General features: G+C 44.8%; 1 protein-coding gene across 1 annotated transcript in view; it reads right to left on the bottom strand.

The window, feature by feature from the left end:
- Positions 1 to 580: 580 nt before the first annotated feature.
- LOC147440897 (Insulinase (Peptidase family M16) protein) overlaps positions 581 to 20,859 on the bottom strand; it is a 41,437-nt gene continuing 21,158 nt past the window's right edge. Inside the window, exons 16-21 of the mRNA XM_086482701.1 lie at positions 2,370 to 2,453; positions 2,175 to 2,291; positions 1,960 to 2,070; positions 1,775 to 1,855; positions 1,303 to 1,497; positions 581 to 1,011 (exon numbers count right to left, since the gene is read on the bottom strand). Of these exons, the coding sequence (XP_086338827.1) occupies positions 943 to 1,011; positions 1,303 to 1,497; positions 1,775 to 1,855; positions 1,960 to 2,070; positions 2,175 to 2,291; positions 2,370 to 2,453 (657 nt within the window). The 3' untranslated portion in view covers positions 581 to 942. The remainder of the gene's footprint in view (positions 1,012 to 1,302; positions 1,498 to 1,774; positions 1,856 to 1,959; positions 2,071 to 2,174; positions 2,292 to 2,369; positions 2,454 to 20,859) is intronic.

Raw genomic sequence — 20,859 nt, forward strand, 5'->3', positions numbered from 1 at the left:
TTCCCACTAGTGTGGCTTCTCTCTCTCTCTCTCTCTCTCTCTCTCTCTCTCTCTCTCATTGTCCTCACTATTGCCGGAGATGCAGGGCCACATTGCCGGATGAAGCAAATTGCACCACGTGGCCCCCTGATTGTCTCTCTGCTTAATATATAGAATAGATGAAATATCCAAATATTCGCAACTTGTTAATACACATACCAGTAGAATGCAACAGGCGAAGTGACTCTACACGTTTTTGCTGAGTATGGAGGAGAAGCTTGCAAAATTTGAAGGACAAGAGAGAGAAAGCACCACTAAAAAAGGCAAGAAATTCTTCAATTCCATTTGGCTGAGAGAGAATAGCCGCTTCTCTGAAGTAACTTTAGGGCTCTCTCTTGACTCCACATAAACCTGCAAAGTGTGCATGAAATTGACAGAAAAACATACTTTCTATTGAAAGTTACATGTGGCCTCCCTGTGACTCTCCCTAAAAGCCTGCAAAATGCAAACAAAATGAGCGCACACATGCCCACCCACCCACTCACTCACATAAAAGCACGCAGAGAGAAAACAAATTCAGAACCTTCTGTAGGGACAAAAGTTCACTGAAAAGAATTTACATTACTGAGTTACAGCCGTCTGTTTACAAAATTTTCATAATTGACGTCTCTATTTCTGTGATCGCTGCAATACTAAAGGTGATACAACGCACTACTGTGTGAGTAAGAATTGGCAAAATAATGCACACAAAATTTTGTTCCCCACCTTGCGTGCATCACGAGTGATGTTCATCGCAGTGGTAGGTCAGCAACGCTCCGCCAAATTGTGGCTACATTGCTGCATAAATTTTTGCCATATTATTTACGGCACAAGGCGCTTTGCCTGGGTGGAGGAAACTGTGCCAAATGTCAACAAGGCAAGTGTATGTTGAATTTGCAGTGCAATCAAGCTTACAAAATGTGCTCAAGATCTTCGCAACCGTCGCCACAACATAATGCATAAAACTAGCATGCCAGCCCCAGCCAATGCAACCTGCACACAGCATTATCGCGTCATTAATGACTATATCAAATGCCCTTCATTATTGAGACGGTCGTGTCATCAATCATGGCAAGACCATTGAATTGGGACTCACAGTATATGGGACACACAGACACAATATATACATGTGTGTGTGTGTGTGTGTGTGTGTGTGTGTATACATGTATGTGTGTGTGTATTGTATGTGTACACACACACACACACACACACACATATATACATGTATGTGGACGCAACCATGATGTAACCAGCAATCTCTTAAAGGCAAACAAGTTCCAATACCTTGCCCTCTGAACCTAATTTTCGTTCGAATCCATGAGCTAATGCCAGAAGTTGCCTTAGCTTTGGGAGCTGTGGCATCAGAATGACTGCCGTATACTGATGTTTGCATGGCAAGGGTAAAATCCTTTGCAAAGCGTCTTGCATTGTATCTGCTGTTAACATCAAGCGAACCGAATTGCGCCATTCATCTTGCAGCTGCAAAAAGTCCGGGAAAAACAAAAAAACGTTAAGGGACTCTGTGCCATTCTTTCATCTGCACGATTCATGAAGTAGTAAGCCTTCACGGTTCACAGTAGTAACAAGGAGCTCTACAAACTTCAAAGACTTGATGGATGTAAATATGGCAATGTTATAATGAAGGATTCCTCTGAGAGGCCGGGAAGGGGGGGGGGGGGGTACACTATGGCCTTCCTAACAAAAGATAATAAATAATTTCATCCTTCTAAAATATCACTTTTTCTGGCATTTTTACCTGAAAAGATTCACTCAAAGCCCCTGTGTAAAAACGGGATTGATATGCACGAAGTATTCGGTCAAGCCAAAAGCTATTTTCCTGAATCAAAGAAGCTCAGCAAGGTTAAATTTGGTTGAGTGTGTTAGCCTGCAGCACAAAACCAGAGATCACTTAACAAGTATTTAGTAGGAGTCTGTCAGTACCTGCTGGCCATTTTCAAAAGTTCTCTTCTCCAGTTCCAAGATGGTTGCCACATCATCTACTTTAGGAGCACTGCCTTGCAGAGCAGTTACCTCATCCAGTGCAAAATCAACCTGAAATTGTTTTCCTTATGCAACAGGTCCAGAATGAACACACACGCATGCAAGCATGCACGCACAAAAACAGAAGATTAAACAAAAAGGTGCTAGCATTTTACCAGCTTCCATGAACTTTCTGGATCACAAGAGAAACTTATAGCAATATCACCACGCACATTCCCCACCCTCGAGGGCTTGTTTCCACCCAAGAAGGCAGTGACAGCTGCAGAATATACCTGCACATACTAATGTTCAGACATTCCTTTTCTTAGGGGAACTGCTAGCCTCGAATCCGTATTGGTACTGTAGCTAACCTGGCCATGTTTGAAACGCAGCACTTGTATTATGCGTGTCTCAAGGAGCTTACATATGAACCCTGTAAGGTGTACTTCTTCCATCTTGCCAAGAAGAAAAAAAAGGGGGTGAATTTTCTGAACAATAAGGGTATTTCTCATCTCTCTCTCTCTCCAAATAATGAACATTGACAAATTGATTTGAATAACATAAGTTCTAACACAATGTGCTCAAAAAGAACTAAGGGAGCATTTTTCCGTTTTTCCAAACCTCTTCTAAGTCTCAAAAGAATTAGGAATACAAAAGACGATGACTAGGTTCTATTCAGGCAGATTAGGACAACAATTAAGACAAATGGTGCATGCTATTCCTAGGCAGTTAAGACGTTTAGAACCTTGAAAAGTTCAATGACAAAATTTCTAGAGTAATGCTAGCTTCAATACTTTATGCTCTTTTCATGAGATATTAAACCACACAAGGGGTCATCAGTCGGGCAATCACTTAGGCATGCGCAGTTCCTTCCAAAAGCAGCCCCAAGGAGTGATGAAGGTTGTTTCCAATTGATCCTCCAATGCAATCACATCAATACACTTCTTTACTTCGATTTAAAGAGTCGAGGTGTTTACAAGTTACAACCCATGATGTTGAAAATAAGCTCAAATATGCTTGAGTGAAGCCACTGAAGCAAACAATTTACATCCCAGCTAGTCGATAAGCATTAAGGATAGTCAACCAAACCCCACAATCAAGCATAAAGTATGTGTCACAAACTGCTGATGTGTCAAGTGTCACAAAGTGATGACGTGGCGGACAACAGAAACCCTAATTTCTGCCAGAAACCCTAAAATTCCTGCAAACCCTAATTTCCGGAAATCGCGGAGGCGGATTTTTTTTATTTTTATTTTTTTAAATTTGGAAAATGATGAGCGACGCAAATTTCGCTTTTTCTCTACTTAAATGAGAAAGAGAGAGAGAATGCTTTTGCTTTCATGTTTTGACTCTCTATGAGAGAGAGAGAGAGAGAGAGCAATTGCTTTTGATTTGAAGCTTTTGGGGCTTTGCTTTTGGGCATCCCTTGTAACCTTTAAATTAGTGGTGAGGGCCTCACTTCTCAGAGCATCTGGACGCAAAGTCTGAGAGTGAAACCCTACCGCTCTCTTGTACTTTGATGATTGATTAATACAAAAAGAAATACCGAAAGGGGCGCCAGTCTTTGGGGCCAATATCTCTAGGCACGGAACTCCGCCGGGCCAGTGCAAATCTATTGTGATCTGTGAATTGTTTTGAAGTGGTTATTTGGTGCGGTCGCGGTTGATTCTTGACTTGGAGTGTCCAAGTCTGTTACAGTGGTATCAGAGCACGGCCGATTTCTCTTCTACGGGAAATCCGATCCCCGAATTTTTTTCCGCGGCACCTATGGCTTCAGGCAATGATCAGTCGACTCCCTCTGCATCTGGAGATGCGGGCTGGGATCACAACGAAGATTCAGACAGAGAGTATGGCCCGCCTCGGCCTACTCAGGCGGAGCAAAGAGAGATGGAGCGTCGTCAATTGATTGGCGATGCAACAAAGATGATGCTCAATTTTGCCAAGGACCCGAAGATGGCAAAATATATGAACCAGACCTCTTTGGAAGAGGTACAGATGGAGTGGCAGAGAACCACAACACCACTCCCGAAACCCGCTCTCAAGAAACCTTCTGCCTCCAAGAAAATATACGGAGCAGGAACTGGAGAACGTGGTTGATGCACGGATTGCTCAGCTTATCGACGTGCAAAAGAAAGACAAAAAGCACGGCAAAAAGCAGAAGAAAGGCACTGACTTCCCGGGATATTTGGGTCGTCGGTTGACATTTGACAAGGCAAAGAAACGGAAGAAGCGTGTTCGATTTGAAGGAGTACCCAGTTCTTCTTCTTCTTCTTCTGACAGTTCTTCTAGCTCCTCGGATTAGAGCGAAGAAGACAGAAAAAGCAAAAAGCGAAGCAAGACACAAAGCTTCGGAAAGGGCAAGAAAAAGGCAAAGAAGGCTACATCTCGCCCAGAGACTGACAGTTCTACTGAGGACTCGTCTACAAACAGCTCAGATTCCGATGACGGAAAGTTTTATGCGAACAAGAAGAATTTTTTACAAGGCTAACTAGTATGACTTTCTCGAAGATAAAAGCAAGAAAGTCCGAGAGTTTAAGGAAGGTGGCCACTCGATCAAGTTTGATACTTTTCAGGATACTCAGATGCTTCGAAGGCTTTGTCTTTTATACAGCAATTTGACATCACTTTCGCGGGAGGACGCTATTCAGAGCACTCCAAGATTCGGAGAGCTGCCTCTTACTTTAAGGGGAATGCTCGTACTTGGTGGTCCACGCTTCTATTAAGCAAGACTGTGCCAGTTACATGGCTGAAATTCAAGAGGCTTTTTATTTCTTCTTGGTTGACCCAAGAGTTTGAGCGAGATATACGAGCTGCTTGGAACCATCTCCGGATGACCAAGAGCGATACAGTGAATTCTTATTGTGAAAGATTCTGGAGCTCTTTTCTACCCGCCTCTTCATTCAAGAAGATCTCGTTCAGAGAACAGATTGAGCGGTTTACCTTGGGTCTACCTACAGAGATCCGAGATCACTGCTTGGAACAAAAGTCAGCTTCTATTCAAGAGTTGATGAGTCATGCGAAGCGGGGCTTTGCCATTCACTCTGGCAGTCTGACCTACCCCACAGATGAGGCCATGACACAACGAGCCGAACAGAATTCTGGGAATGAAAGTAGAATGAAAAAGAGCAACCTAGAGAAAAAAAAGGATGCACGACCCAAGCTAACTCCTGAGAAGAGAGCTCGCTTCATGAGAGAGGGGAAGTGCTTTGGATGCGGGGAACATGGACGTATTTCCGCAAAGTGCCCTGATAAGGCACAAAAAGAACAGAATTATAAAGACGACGACAGATCTGAGAGTTCGAGAGCAGCTGAGGAATGTGGCAAAAAAGGCAGATAGAAAAGCAGAACTGGTACCACATGGCGTGGGACCTGCACCGAATCTAATGAATGAAAGTACAAACTTTGCCGCTTTCGGGGCAAAGTGAAGGATCAGGAATCTCTTTTGAAGGAGCCAAGGCCAACTTCTTTTCACTTGGAATTGGCGGCTCGATTTGGAACTACACCCGACAGACTGACGCCACAGGCAGAGGTAGTTCGACAGGCACCCGGATGGGATGTTGTCTACACCGAGCATTGGCAAACTTTGATTGCAATGACAGAGGTGTTCAGGGCACGCGAGTGACGTTCTACTCAGGATCCCTTGGTACCACAAGAACTACGCCGTGGTTGACTACCGGGCCGAGAAAGCGACTTTGATAAATGAAGGGCTTAGAGATTGTACTTGATGAACTTCAGTTTTCTTACTCATTCTTTTGGGAGAACTGAACGATGGATAAAGGTTGAATATGTTTTGACCTGAAGAAAAGAACGCCAAGATTTTTTCTCCACGCTCATGCCGATTGCTTTTGAGAGGGACTAAAGATCATACCATTGATCTGATATCTGGAAGCACGCCACCGAATCGGCCACCTTATCGTGTGAGCCGAGTACAGAATGAAAAGATTATGAACCCAGTGAAAGACCTCTTGGAAAAGGGTCTTGTCCAGCCTAGTACTTCACCGTATTGCTCTTTAGTGTTGTTGGTTTTGAAGAAAGACGGATCTTGGAGAATGTGCATCGATTATAGCACTCTCAACGAAATCACCATCAAGAACAGATTTCCGATTCCTAGGATCGATGATATACTCGACAGGTTACAGGGATCCTCGTGCTTTAGCACGATTGACTTAAAGAGTGGATATCATCAGATCAGGATAGCGCCAGGAGATGTCTACAAGACAGCTTTTCGGACGACTTTTGGGTTATTTGAGTTTTTGGTGATGCCTTTTGGCTTAACCAATGCTCCTGCGACATTTAACTGGATGATGGATAGGATTTTTCGAGAGTACAGGCTATTTGTTGGCACTTTCTTTGACGACATCATTGTTTTCTCCAAGAATGAGGCAGAACACAGAGATCATCTGCTTCAAGTCTTTCAGGCATTACGAGATCACACGTTAGTGATTAATGCAAAGAAAAGTGAATTTTTTCCTACCAGAGATACACTTTTTGGGACACATTGTGTCAGCAACAGGAGTGCAAATGGACCCGGCCAAGATAGAGACTATCCGTGATTGGCCCGATTTGAGGAATGTCCATGAAGCTAGAAGCTTCTTGGGACTGTGTTCGTACTACAGGCGGTTCATACGAAAGTTTGCAGAGGTTGCTTCCCCTTTGCATACCTTGACACAGAAAGGAGTACCTTTTTCGTGGGGACCCACAGAGGTGACTTGCCTTTCGGACATTGAAAGAGAAATTGACTACGAGACCTATTTTGACTTTGCCGGACTTGCAGAAGTCATTTGAAGTATTTTGTGATGCTTGTGGTCGTAGTCTGGGTGCGGTCTTGATGCAAGAAGGCCATGTCATAGCTTACGAGAGTCGTTTGTTCTCTAGGCCGGAGATGACAGCACAGATCTATGGGAAAGACCTTTTGGCGGTTATCCACGCTCTTACTCAGTGGCGGCATTACCTACTCGGAGCGGATTTTACTGTCTTTACAGACCATCAGATTTTGCGCTACTTCTTGTCACAGAAGCAGCTTTCGGAAAAGCACATGCGGTGGGTGAACATCTTGTCACAGTTCCACTTCCAGATTGTCCATGTGCAGGGACAGAAGAATGTGGTGGTAGATGCTTTGTCTCGAAAACCGTTGGTTCTGGCTATTTCCGCAATACATCATAGGAGCTTCGAGGATATGGTCGATCAGTGTGCCACAGATACAGATTTTGCAGATATTTTCACACGGATACGGGATGGGAAGACAATAGCTGGATACTCCCTTCGGGAAGGGTACTTGATGAAAAAGACTATGTTGTGCGTTACACAGCCGTTGAGGGAAAAGGTTATGACTGATTGCCACTGTCCACCTTTTACGGGTCACCGCGGCATTGCTACCACCATGAAAGGGGTGAAGAGAGATTTCTTTTGGCGGAGACTGAAGAAGGATGTGGAAGAGTTTGTACGCAGTTGCTTGGTATGCCAGAAGGTCAAGTTTGACAGGCATAAAGCACAGGGATTGTTACAGCCTTTACCCATACCCACCCGCCCCTGGGAAAATATTGAAATGGATTTCTTTTTTTTTTTTATCTCCCGAGAATACAAAATGATCACGATGATTTTCCGATTACATAGCACGCCTGAGACGATTGTCTCCGACAGAGACCCCAGATTTATCAGTTTGTTTTGGAAGGCAATTTGGGAGAACATTGGCACGCGGTTGCAGTTCTCGTCATCGTTCCACTGGCAGACTGACGAGCAATCTGAGATTGCCAATTCAGTGATTTTAGATTTATTGAAGTCTTGTATCTCGCATCAGAAGACTCAATGGGAAAAAAACTTACCTTTGGTGGAATTTACCTACAATAACACGATACACTCTTCAACGGGGAAGACGCCATGTGAGATTGTTGAAACTGCTGCGAAGGTTCCATCCTTCCTGAGCACGAAAGATTAGAAATTTGAAGCGGATGAATATTCGCGAGATTTGGATACGACTTTTGCCAAGGTTCGCGAGACTTTGCAGGAGTCTCAAGAACGACAGAAAAAGGCATCGGATCGCCATCGTCGCGACTGGAAACTGAAGGAGGATGATTGGGTGCTCTTACTTTTGAGAAGGCACGCCTGCGAAAGAAAAAGGGAAAGGAGAGGCTTTTTCCAAAGCTTAGTATGTGATACTACGGACCTTTCCATATCACTGACAAGATAAATGATGTCTCCTTCCGATTGGAACTGCCAGATACTTGGAGGATTCATCATGCATTGCATGTGAGTCTCTTGAAACCTGTTAAGGGTGATGTGCCTGATGATGGGGAGCCTGATGAGCAACCCAAAGTGGAAGAAAACGAGGAGATCCTTGTTCCTGAACAGATTTTGGCACATAACGATACGAAGAAAGGTAAAGTCCGAAGGCGGTTCTTGGTTAAGTTCAAGAACTTTCCTGCATTTGATGCGAAGTGGATGGAGGAGGAGGACCTAGCAGATACTCCTCGGATTGTGAAACTTTACCTCGATGTTTTGGTTTAGCATAGTCAAACGGAACCCAGAATTCAGCTTGGCCGGAGATCTGGTGCAGTGGGATGCACAAGAGGGGAGTCACTCCACTCCGTTGTCAACAGATGCCTCGATTTTGATACTAAAGTCACTGATGTCTCTTTGAGCTTCAGGGATACTGAGAGCTGACAGTATTCTGCTGGATGACTTTATGAAATGGAATTCCTGATAATGATACTGATTTGTTCTTGACTTCTTGTGAGTGCACGAACTGATGCCGAAATGACTGCAGCATTTTGGTCTGATTGATCTCGAATAGACATGGTTGCAATAGGGGTTAGTCAATCGGACATCGATGAGGTCCCGATTGGACCTAGATGTGATTGCTCGCTACATTGCCGATAAATCATGGTCTAAGATCCGAATGAATGTTGAATGTCATGTGATGTCCTGTGATGTCTGGTGATGTCTTGTGATGTCGTGTGATGTGACTGTCGATTTTGTACATGTGCTAGATGTGTGTTCCTAGTACGTAGGTACTAACAGTCAGTGTCTGCTAAGATGGTTTATGGCTTTTGTCGGTTTTGCAGGCGTAATCGCGGTCGATTACAATGTTTTCAAGAGGGGGGTATGTCACAAAGTGATGACGTGGCGGACAACAGAAACCCTAATTTCTGCCAGAAACCCTAAAATTCCTGCAAACCCTAATTTCTGCCAGAAACCCTAATTTCCGGAAATCGCGGAGGCGGATTTTTTTATTAAAAAAAAAAAAAGGAAAATGATGAGCGACGCAAATTTCGCTTTTTCTCTACTTAAATGAGAAAGAGAGAGAATGCTTTTGCTTTCATGTTTTGACTCTCTGTGAGAGAGAGAGAGCAATTGCTTTTGATTTGAAGCTTTTGGGGCTCTGCTTTTGGGCATCCCTTGTAACCTTTAAATTAGTGGTGAGGGCCTCACTTCTCAGAGCATCTGGACGCAGAGTCTGAGAGTGAAACCCTACCGCTCTCTTGTACTTTGATGATTGATTAATACAAAAAGAAATACCGAAAGGGGCGCCAGTCTGTGGGGCCAATATCTCTAGGCACGGAACTCCGCCGGGCCAGTGCAAATCTATTGTGATCTGTGAATTGTTTTGAAGTGGTTATTTGGTGCTGTCGCGGTTGATTCTTGACTTGGAGTGTCCAAGTCTGTTACAGAAGCCACTGAAGAACGGGGCCAACCTACAAATCCCGACCAAGAGGCCTAGGCCCTAAACCCTAAGAAGCAGCAGCAGCATAAGGAGTTTTTCACCAACTTACAAAGCCTTGCCGAGTGGCCTATTTTTTTAAAAAGAGTTCCCACCAACTTATGGGACCCATTCCCGATGGGCCCAAGTGACACAAAGGATATTAAAGAAAAGAGTGCGCAGCCAGCTGATGACGTGGCATGACTGTACGGATAGGTCGCAAATCGCGCTAACAAGTGCCACGTGGCAGGTGTATGCAATTCTGGGTTTCGCGCTGCAGTATGCTAATGTGGCAACTGTACAGATTTCCGCAAAACGAGCTGGCAGCTTTTTGGGCTAATGCTTTTGGACCAGATGCTTTTGAGTTTGAAGCTTTTCATGTAACTGCTTTTGAGAGGCCAAGGGCGTTTAAATATGTGCCATGGGCTCATTCTCTGGCACGCTTTTGGGTGAAGGTGCAAAGGATGGAGTATCGGCAATGTATTGAGTTCAAGTAGCATAAAGAAATGATGAAAGGAGCACCACGGTTTGGGGCCAATGATCTATTGGGATGGAACTCCGCCACTCCCCGTCTCGTGTTTCATGCACTCTCTATCTCTCTCAGTTTAGCTGTTATTTGAAGTGCTTAAAGTTGTTCAGTATGTTCTTTCCCTTGGCACGCGGTGCCCGTCCCCGTGACAATGGTATCAGAGCTTCACGCGTGTGCTTTTCAAAAGGCATACCGGTTCTCACAAAGAGCAAACAGAGCAAAATGGTGCTTCCAAGCTTTACATGAAACTTTCGCCACTCCCACTCTTACTTCATCGCGCATCGGGGCCTCCGGCGCACTCCCGTCTTCATCGCTCTATCTTGCAAGGCATAAGCCATAAGGAATTCAAGATCACTTGCACGAGAAGGATCGAATTTTTTGTCAAGCCACCATTTTTCTCAGAGGCAGAGCCATGCAGTGGTGGAAGTCTATAGGCTACCAAGACGCGCACTCCAAAGACTTCGCAAGCTTTTAAGAAAAAAATTTGCTTGACATTTGCCTTCAGACATGTTCCTTCAGATTTTACCTTCTGACAGAGTGGGGTATCTTGAAAGGCTTGCCACAAAAACCCTAGCACATTACAACTTGAAATTTCTCGACATCTCTCAGCAGGTGTCTCTTCTCGAACCGATAACCTTGGTCTAGTGAAATTGATATATCTTGGAGCTACCATCACCGCCACAGGAAGACTATCTGTCAAGGCTTGTTTCAACTATTCAAGAGTTTATGGACCATGTTGCGGTCGGTTACAACCTTATGGAAGAAATCTAACCCTAATCTTGGTGCAGGTCTCCAGATGGAAAGCCAGCCGTCTTTTCGAGCTCGGCTGATGTCGAGATTGCTTTTTAAGTTTGAATTTTCTTTAAGAACTTGTTTGGTGATCCTGTTTGGCATTTGTTTGAAATGGATGGTATCTAACTTAAACCTATCTTGGTGCCAATTTGAATTGTTTGACTCTGGTTTCAATACTATTTCCAGGTGAAGTAGTGAGGAATGCTATTTTGGTTTTGTTTGACCTCGGGACAACGCAGACGAGGTGTCTAGGGAGCGTTTCGTTATAAGCATGAAAACCTCCGAACAACGCAGACGAGATGTCTGGGGACCGTTTGGTTGTATGATTGAACCTCCAAACGACTCAGGCTCCGGTCTGGGGGGCATTTGGTTGTAAAAGGCCTCTATATCTCCCGGCTCGGACCTTTTTAGGTTATTTGCGAGAGAAGTGATGAGGGAATAACAACTCATGGCTCGGACCATTGTGGTTATTTGCGGAGGGAGTGTTGATCGGCGACTTTATGTTTCTATGTCTTGTAACATGCATATATGAGCATTTGTGTTGCATTGTGATGTGCCAACCACTGAATACTCCTTATTGGATGAGAGTTTTCTTGGAAACCAACGATCCAGGATATAAAGAGCTTAGATCTGGAATGAGACTCCTTATTGGATGAGATTTTTCGCCACATGAGATTTAAGGATTTTCTTACAAGGATATCAAAAGCTCCAATCTGGAATGAGAAAACTGATTGTCCCTCGAAACGACCCTCCGGAAATTTTTGAGTTAACTTAGTTGTTTTACAAAGATGCTATAATCACAGACAATTACTTTCTTTCAAGAATAAAGGATGACACAAACTGCTGACATGTAAGCCACTAAAGAACAAAGCCAACCTACAGATCCCGACAGAGAGGCCTAAACCCTAAGAAGAAGAAGCAGCATAAGAAGAAGCAACAACAGAAGAAGTTCTCACTAACTTACATAGCCTTGTCGAGTCGCCTATTTTTAAAAAAGAGTTCCCACCAACTTATGGACCCCGTCCAATGGGGCCCAAGTGACACAAAAAAAGAGTGTGCACCCAGCTGATGACGTGGCATGACCGTACGGACAACCCACAAATCACGTTGACAAGTGTCACATGGCAGGCCAAGGGCCTTTAAATATGTGCCATGGGCTCATTCTGTCACAAAGTGATGACGTGGCATGACCACCCCAACAAGCACATAAAAATGATTTTATAAGTTGTTCCAACTTATATGTTCCTTTCCGACGGGGCCCAAGGGACATAAGGCAATTAAAATATGTCAAGAAGTTCAAATTGCATAAAAGGTGCTAATCTGGCAGGCAGTACGGACGTCCGCAAAACGCGTTGGATGCTGACATGTCACTATGCACGGATTTCGGCAATTTGCGCTAGCAGCTTTTGGAGCGCTAGCTTTTGGACCAGAAGCTTTTGAGACTTGAAGCTTTTCATGTATTGCTTTCACAAGTAACAAGGCCCAAGAGCCTATAAATTGTAACTAGGACCTCTCTGTCCCTCAGATTTTCATGGGAGCAATGAGCACAGATGACCCACGGAATTTGTACTTTGCTCAATTGATAATATAAAAATAAATATTGAAAGGGGCGCCAGACTTTGGGGCCAATACCTCTGGGCACGGAACTACGCCGGGGAACTACGTCGGGCCATGTCGAATCTATTGACCAGGCGTCCCCAGGTGCAGTTCTCACGCACAGATGCAATGCAAACATAGATTCCTCGCGGGAAAGCATTCGCGCTTCCCGGAAAGTACTTAAAAATATTCCCCTTTTCAGAGAAAGCTTCTCAAAACCCATATATATTCTTGTGCTTGTGTCTTGACGCCTATTCCTTTTTCCCGTTCGGTTTCCTGCCATACCAACGAGATATCCTGTCACAAGACGAGCACCATGTGCCAATAGAAAAGAACAGACTGACAGACTTTTAGCACTTCAACAACAACTGAAACTGAAAGAGAGCGAGAGCACACGCGACACGGAGTGGCGGAATTCCACCCCAGAGAGTATTGGCCCCAAACCTTGGCGCCCCTTTCGGTATTTCTTTATATTGCATCAACACAGTATAAGCCGGTACTCGACTCTGCACCTTCTCCCGGAAGAATGCATGAGAATGAGCCCTAACCTCATATTTAAAGGCCCTTGGCCTGAAAAGCAGTTACAGTGAAAGCTTCAAACTCAAAAGCAACTGGTCCAAAAAGTACTAGCGCCAAAATCTGCCAGCACATTTTGCAGAAATCTGTACAGCTGCCAGATCAACATTGTCAGCACGTTTTGCGAAAATCTGCCACGTCAACGCTGTCAACGGAATTTCAAGGATGTCCATACAACTGCCACGTCATCGGTCCACGTGTGTGTGTGTATGGGTCCTGCTTTATTTTAATGCCACTTGGCCCCCATTGGACGGGGTCCCCATAAGTTGGTAGAACTTCTTGTTCTGCTGTTGCTTGTTCTTCTTAGGGTTTAGGCCCCTCGGACGTGATCCGAAGGTTGGTTCTGTTCTTCAGTGACTTGACACGTCAGCAGTATCTGACATTACCCCTTCTTGAAAAAAAGTAATCGTCCGTGATTACAACATATCTGCAAAACAACTCAAGTTAGCTCAAAAATTTCCGAGGGTCATTTCGGGGGACAATCAGTTTGCTCTTTTTGTTAAGGAGTTGGCTTCTCCTTTCGGTTCTTTTGATCAAGGAGTTGTACTTCTCCTTTCGGCTCTTTTGTTCAAGGAGTTGGTTTCTCCTTTCATCCAGATCGGGATTCTTGATATTCCGGCGTAGTAAAGTTAGCCATCACACCCAGACCGCACCGATCTTCCACGGGTGTCTTGATGCACTAAAACTAGATACCCAGCCAATCTCATCCAATTAGGAATATTCAGTGGTTGGCACATAACAATGCAACACAAATGCTGACATATGCATGTTACAGACACAAAAAACGCCGCCGTTGAGCGCTCCCCCAAGACAAACGGTCTACGGTATGAAGCTACTCAACGACTACCTCGTCACTCCCCCTGCAAATAACCTAAAAAGATCCGGGCCATGAGCTTAGAGGACTATACAACCAAACGCTCCCCAGACCGCAATCTGCGTCGCTTGGAGGTTCAACCATACAACCAAACGCTCCCCAGACATCGATCTGCGTCGTTCGGAGGTTTTCTAGCATACAACAGAACGCTTCCCTAGACATTGGCATGCGTCGTTATGAGGTTTTCAAGCAGGAATCGAACTACGTCGTTCCGAGGTTTTCAAACATACAACAAAACGCTCCCCATGCATCGGCCTGCATCGTTCCGAGGTTCAAACTATACCAAAACAGTATTTCTCACTTCACCCGGGAGAAAAAAGTCACCAAACAATGAAACCAGTATTAAAACCAGACTCAAACATTTCAAATCGGCACCAAGACAGGTTCAAAACAGATACCATCCATTTCGAAAAGTCGATTGAATTTCCATCCTGTAACATGCACCAAAAATTAGGGTTAGATTCCTTCCATAAGGTCGACCAAAACATGGTCCGTCAACTCTTGGACAGACAATGTTTCTTTGGCGGTGACAGTAGTCCGAAGACAAAGCAATCACACCGGATCTCCAAGTTTATCAGCTCAAGAAAAGACGTCTATTGAGAGATGTCGAGAAATTTCAAGATATAATCTGCTAGTGTTTCCATGGCAAGCATTTCAAGATACCCCACTATGCCAGAGGTTGTAACAAACTGCTACGTGTCGAAGCCTAAAGAATGGAGCCAACTTACAAATCTGGCCGAGGGGCCTAAACTGTCACAAAGTGATGACATGGCTGGCCGAGAGCAGAAACCCTAACCCTAATTTTTGTCAGAAATCCTAAGTGCTGAAACCCTAATTTTGGAGACCCTAACCCTAAAACCTGCAAACCCTAATTCTGGAAACCCTAACCCTAAAACTGCAGAAACCCTAACCCTAACCCTAACCCTAAGGGCAGCAGGGAGATTTCCGAAAGTTGCGTCGGCTGATGATGTGGCAGGCTGTACGGATTTCCGTGATTTACGCTGGCAGCTTTTAGGCTTTGCTTTTGGACCAGAAGCTTTTAAGTTTGAAGGCTTTTCAATGTAATTGCTATTTAGGCCAAGGGCCTTTAAATATGAGGTTAGGGCTCATTCTCTGGCATGCTTCCTAGAGAAGGTGCAGAGTCTGGAGTGTCGGCTTGTACTGTGTTGATACAATATAAAGAAATACCGAGAGGGGCGCCAAGGTTTGGGGCCAATACTCTCTGGGGTGAAATTCCACCACTCCGCGTCGCGTGTCGTCTCTCTCTTTCAATTTAATTGTTATTGAAGTGCTAAAAGTTTGTTCAGTCTGTTCTTTTCTATTGGCACATGGTGCTCGCCTTGTGACAGAGGTTGCACTACGAAGGAAGATGTCAAAAACCATATAACTTGGGGTTAAAATTTCTTGAAAGCTTGCCAAGTCCTTGGAGTGTGCGGCTTGGTAGCTATAGACATCAACATCTGCATGGCACTGCTTTTGAGAAAAACGATGACTTGAAACAAATCTTGGATCCTTCTGTAACACACTAGGACACTCCAAGTCGAGAATCTACCGCGACAGCACAAATAATCACTTCAAAACAGTTCACACTTCACAATTGATTCGACATTGGCCTGGCGGAGTTCCGTGCCTAGAGATATTGGCCCCAAAGACTGGCGCCCCTTTCGGTATTTCTTTTTGTATTAATCTGAGTTCAAAGTACAAGAGTACGGGCAGGCGCTCACACTCAGACACTGGGTCCAGATGCTACGAGTTATGAGGCCCTGCCTGCTTATTTAAAGAGTACAAGGGTTGCCAAAAGCAGAGCCCAAAAACTGTCCCAAAAGCTGAAAATCAAAAGCTTAGGTATATTTTAAAAGCCCTCATAAAATAAAGCAATCTCTTTCTCTCTCTTGCTTGTAAAAAGCAAAAAGTTCTCTCTCTCTCCTTGCGTAGAAAAAGGAAGCTTTTGCTGCCGCTTTGCTTTTTCTCCTGCTGCCGCAAATCCCGCCGGAAATTCCGGGCGTCCGTACAGCCTGCCATCCGTACAACCTCCGTTCGGGTACAGCCAGCCATGTCAACATTTAGGGTTTTCCCTGCTGCCAGCCACCATTTCAGCCCGCCATAGGGGGGTGTGTGTGTGTGCACAGGGCAGCCAAGTCATCAGTTTGTGACACCTTCTCTTGCAAGTGATCTTTTATGGCTTATGCCCTGTAAGACATGAGCGGTGAAGACGGGAGCGCGCCCGATGCGCGATGAAGGGTGGGAGTGGCTAATAAGTCCGGGGTGGGACACGAAGATTCTTTCAAATAAAATTTCCAATGAACTTTGGAAGTGCCATCTTGCTCTGTTTGCTCTTTGTAGGACCGGTATGCTTTCAGAAAAGCACACGCATGATGCTCTGATACCACTGTCACAAGACGGGCACCACGTGCCAATAGAAAAGAACAGACTAACAGACTTTTAGCACTTCAACAACAATTGAAGCTGAAAAAGAGCGAGAGCACACGCGACACGGAGTGGCGGAATTCCACCCCAAAGAGTATTGGCCCCAAACCTTGGCGCCCCTTTCGGTATTTCTTTATATTGCATCAACACAGTATAAGCCAGTACTCCAGACTCTGCACCTTCTCCAGGAAGCATGCATGAGAATGAGACCTAAATTCGTATTTAAAGCCCCTTGGCCAGAAAAGCGGTTACAGTGAAAAGCTTCAAACTCAAAAGCAACTAGTCCAAAAAGTACTAGCGCCAACATCTGTCAGTGCGTTTTGCTGAAATCCGTACAACTACCACGTCAGCACTATCAACGCGTTTTGCAAAAATCTGCCACGTCAGCACTGTCAGCGAAATTTCAGCGATGTCCATACAGTTGCCATGTCATTGGTCCACGCGCGTGTGTGTGTGGGTTCTGCTTTATTTTGATGCCTTTATGTCACTTGAGCCCCATCGGACAGGGTCCCCATAAGTTGGTAGGACTTCTTCTGCTGTTGCTTGTTCTTCTTCGGGTTTAGGGCCCTCAGCTGTGATCTGAAGGTTGGTGTCGGGTGCAGCGGAATAGAATAAGGATTTGCTCGGATCTAGTACTCCGCACACAAAAACAAAAGGACACTTGACTTCAATTTAAAGAACTGAACTGAACTAAAAAAAAGAGAGAGACGAGAGAGAGAAAAGAGACGACACAAGGATGTCGGGTCCCAACCCTCAAGGGCCCCTTTGCTCTGTTGCCAGAGCAAGTACTTTCTTTATTCTTGCACAAATGCTACTACAATGATGCTGATCTTAATGGGTATTGATGCTACTAATGCTGGGGACTGGGTACTTAAGGGGTACTAAGGTACTGAGGTTCTATGTCAATGACGAGGTACTAATGGGTCTGTGTCGATGACGATGATGTTGACGACGGGAACTACAGGTTCTATGTCGAAGACGATAAAGTCGACGACAAGGTACTAAGGGTCTTTGTCGACCACAATGAAGTCGACAACGATACTGTGTCGAAGACGGTGAAGCCGACAACGATTCTGTGTCAATGACGGTGAAGTCGACGAAGGTTCTCTGTCGAAGAGGATGATGTCTATGTCGACGACGACGACGATGGTGACTATGACGATGACGTATGGTGTCGTCATCAAGATACGGATTTGCGATGACGATGACAATGTCACAAACAGGTGACGTGGCACTGCCCCAGATATACACACTGTCGGACATGACACGTGGCAGACAATACGGTTCCCCGCAATATGTGCCAACAGGCTGACGTGGCATCCGTACGGAAATCCCAGAAATTGTGGCGCAAATTTTGTTGACATGCTGACATGGCAAGCATACGAACAGCAGTACGGAATTCCTTGTTTTTGCGTTGGCTGAATTAGCAGCTTTTGGGATAAGTTGCTTTATTTTTTGAAACCTTTTAAAATTGAATGCTTTTGGGGCTCTACTTTTGGGCATCCCTTGTACCAATAAATAAGTGGGCAAGGCCTCACTTCTCAGAGCATCTAGACACAGAGTCTGAGAATGAGCACCTACCCACTCTCTTGTACATTGAAGACAAATTAATACAAAAAAGAAATCCCGAAAGGGGCGCCAATCTTTGGGGCCAATATCTCTAGGCACGGAACTACGCCGGGCCATGTCGACTCAAGTGTGAATTGTGAACTGTTTTGAAGTGAATCTGTGTTGTGTCGCGGTAGAATCTTGACTTGGGGTGTCCAAGTTTGTTCCAGTGGTATCAGAACGCGGCCGATTTCTCTTCTGCCGGGAAATCCGATCCTTTTCTCGCGACACTTGTGGACTCCAACAGAGATCAATCGACTTCTTCTGCATCTGGGAATGCGGGAGGAGATCATGAAGAAGATTCGCATGAAGAGTACAGCCCACCTCAGCCTACTCAGGTTGAGATTGAAGAGATGGAACATTGACAAGTGGTTGACGGCGCAACAAAGATGATAATTAACATTGCGAAGGATCCAAAATTCGCAAAATTTTTGACTCAGTAATTCTGCGAAGAAGTGCACACTCAGTGGCAAAAGGCCACAAAGCCACCCATCAAACCGGCACTCAAGAAACCTCCTTCTCCGAGGATGTTTAGAGAACAAGAATTAGAAGAGGTGATTCAAACACAGATCGGTCGGCTTTTGGACGCGAGCAACAAAGCCAAAAAGCATGACAAAAAGCAGAAGAAAGGAACTGACTTCCCGGGTTATTTGGGTTGTCAATCTACTTTTGCATCGGCAAGAAAGCAGAAGAAGCGTGTACGATTTGAAGGACTACCCAGTTCTTCTTCTTCTTCTTCTTCTGACAATTCTTCTAGCTCTTCCGACTCCAGCGAAGAAGACAGAAGAGGGAAAAAGCAAAGCAAAAAGAAAAGCTTCGGAAAGGGCAAGAAAAAGGCAAAGAAGCCTAAGTTTCGCCCAGTTTCTGACAGTTCTACAGAGGACTCATCCTCCGATAGTTCGGACTCCGACGATCACAGGTTTTACGCAAAGAAAAAGCATTTCTAAAAAGCCAACCAATATGACTTTCTCGAAGATAAAAGCAAGAAAGTTAGAGAATTTAAAGAAGGTGGACAGTCAATTAAGTTTGACACTTTTTCTGGATTCCGAGATGCTTCAAGGGCTTTGGCCTCCATACAGCAGTTTGATATAGCTTTCTTTGGAGGGCATTACTCAGAGCACTCCAAGATTCGGAGGGCTACCTCTTTCTTCAAGGGAAATGCTCGAACATGGTGGTCCACCCTTCTACTGAACATGGAAGCTCCGGTTCAATGGTTGAAATTCAAAAGGCTTTTTATTTCTTCTTGGCTGACGAGGAAGCACGAACGAGACGACGAAGCACGAACGAGATATACGAACTGCTTGGAATCATCTTCGCATGACCAAGGGAGATTCTTTCGACGCATATTGCGAGAGATTTTGGGACTCTTTTCTACCCGCTTCTTCATTTAAGAAGATCTCGTTTAAAGAACAGATTGAGCGATTTTGCTGCGGACTTCCTACAGAGATCCGAGATCATTGCTTTGAACAAGAGTCAAATTCTATTCAAGAATTGAAGGGTCATGCGAAACGGGGTTTTGCCATACATTCAGGCAATCTGACTTACCCCACTGATGAGATCTTGACTCAGAGAACCCAACAGACTTCTAATAATGAAAGTAGAAAGAAAAAGAGCCTCCAAGAAAAGAAAGACAAGGATTCACAACCCCGGGCTAACTCTTCGAGAGAGGGCCAACTACATCACAGAGGGGAAGTGTTTTGGATGCGGGGAACATGGGCACGTCTCCGCTAAGTGCCCTAAAAAGGGACAGCAAGAACAAAATGAAGACAGGCCAAAGAGTTCGAGAGCAACTGAGAAGCGTGGACGAAAAGGCAAGATAAAAGCAGGACTGGTTCCAGATTGCATGGGTACTGACCCAAGCACGATTGATGGAAGTACAGAACTTTATCGAGCTTGGGGCAAAGTGAAAGATCAAGAAGCCTTGATTTTCTTTGAGGGAGGAGCCAAGGCCAACTTCATTTTACCTGAATTGGCAGCGCGGCTCGAGATTACACCCGATCGGATGGGACCACAGGCAGAGGCAGCTCTAGCGGCACCCGGCAAGGACGTGGTCATTACACTTGTCATTGGCAAACTTCGGTTGCATTGTCAAGGGTATTTGGGGAACGACGACTTCTACATAATGCCCTTGCAAGGTTGTGATGTTCTCCTAGGAGTCCCTTGGTACCATAAGAACAACAGCGTGGTCGATTATCGGGCGAAGAAAGCGACATTGACTACTGAAAAGGGCCGAACCATTGTACTTGATGTGAAACTTAAGGGCGAGTATTGGCTTCGGCCGTTTTGAAATTAATGAAATCCAGTCTGTTTGTTTACTCGATCTTTTTGAAAGAGTTGAATGATAAACATAGTACAAATATGTCTAAACTTGATAAAGAACGCCAAGATTTTCTCCACATTCATGCCAATTGCTTTTTTGAGGGCCTGCCAGGCGAGTTGCCACCAGCTTGTCCTGAGGATCATACCATTGATCTGATACCTGGAAGCACACCACCGAACCGGCCACCTTACCATGTGAGCCGAGCCCAGAATGAAGAGATTATGAACCAAGTGAAAGACCTCTTGGAAAAGAGTCTTATCCAGCTGAGTTCATCGTACTGCTCTCCAGTGCTATATTTTGAAGAAAGACGGATCTTGGAGAATGTGCATTGATTATAGAGCTCTCAACAAAATCACCATCAAGAACAGATTTCCGATTCCTAGGTTCCATGATATTCTTGACCGACTACAGGGGTACTCTTGTTTCAGCAGGATCGATTTGAA

Source organism: Adiantum capillus-veneris, chromosome 15 (genome assembly GCF_014529385.1).
Source record: "Adiantum capillus-veneris isolate H3 chromosome 15, ASM1452938v2, whole genome shotgun sequence".
NCBI classification, from domain to species: Eukaryota; Viridiplantae; Streptophyta; class Polypodiopsida; order Polypodiales; family Pteridaceae; genus Adiantum; species Adiantum capillus-veneris.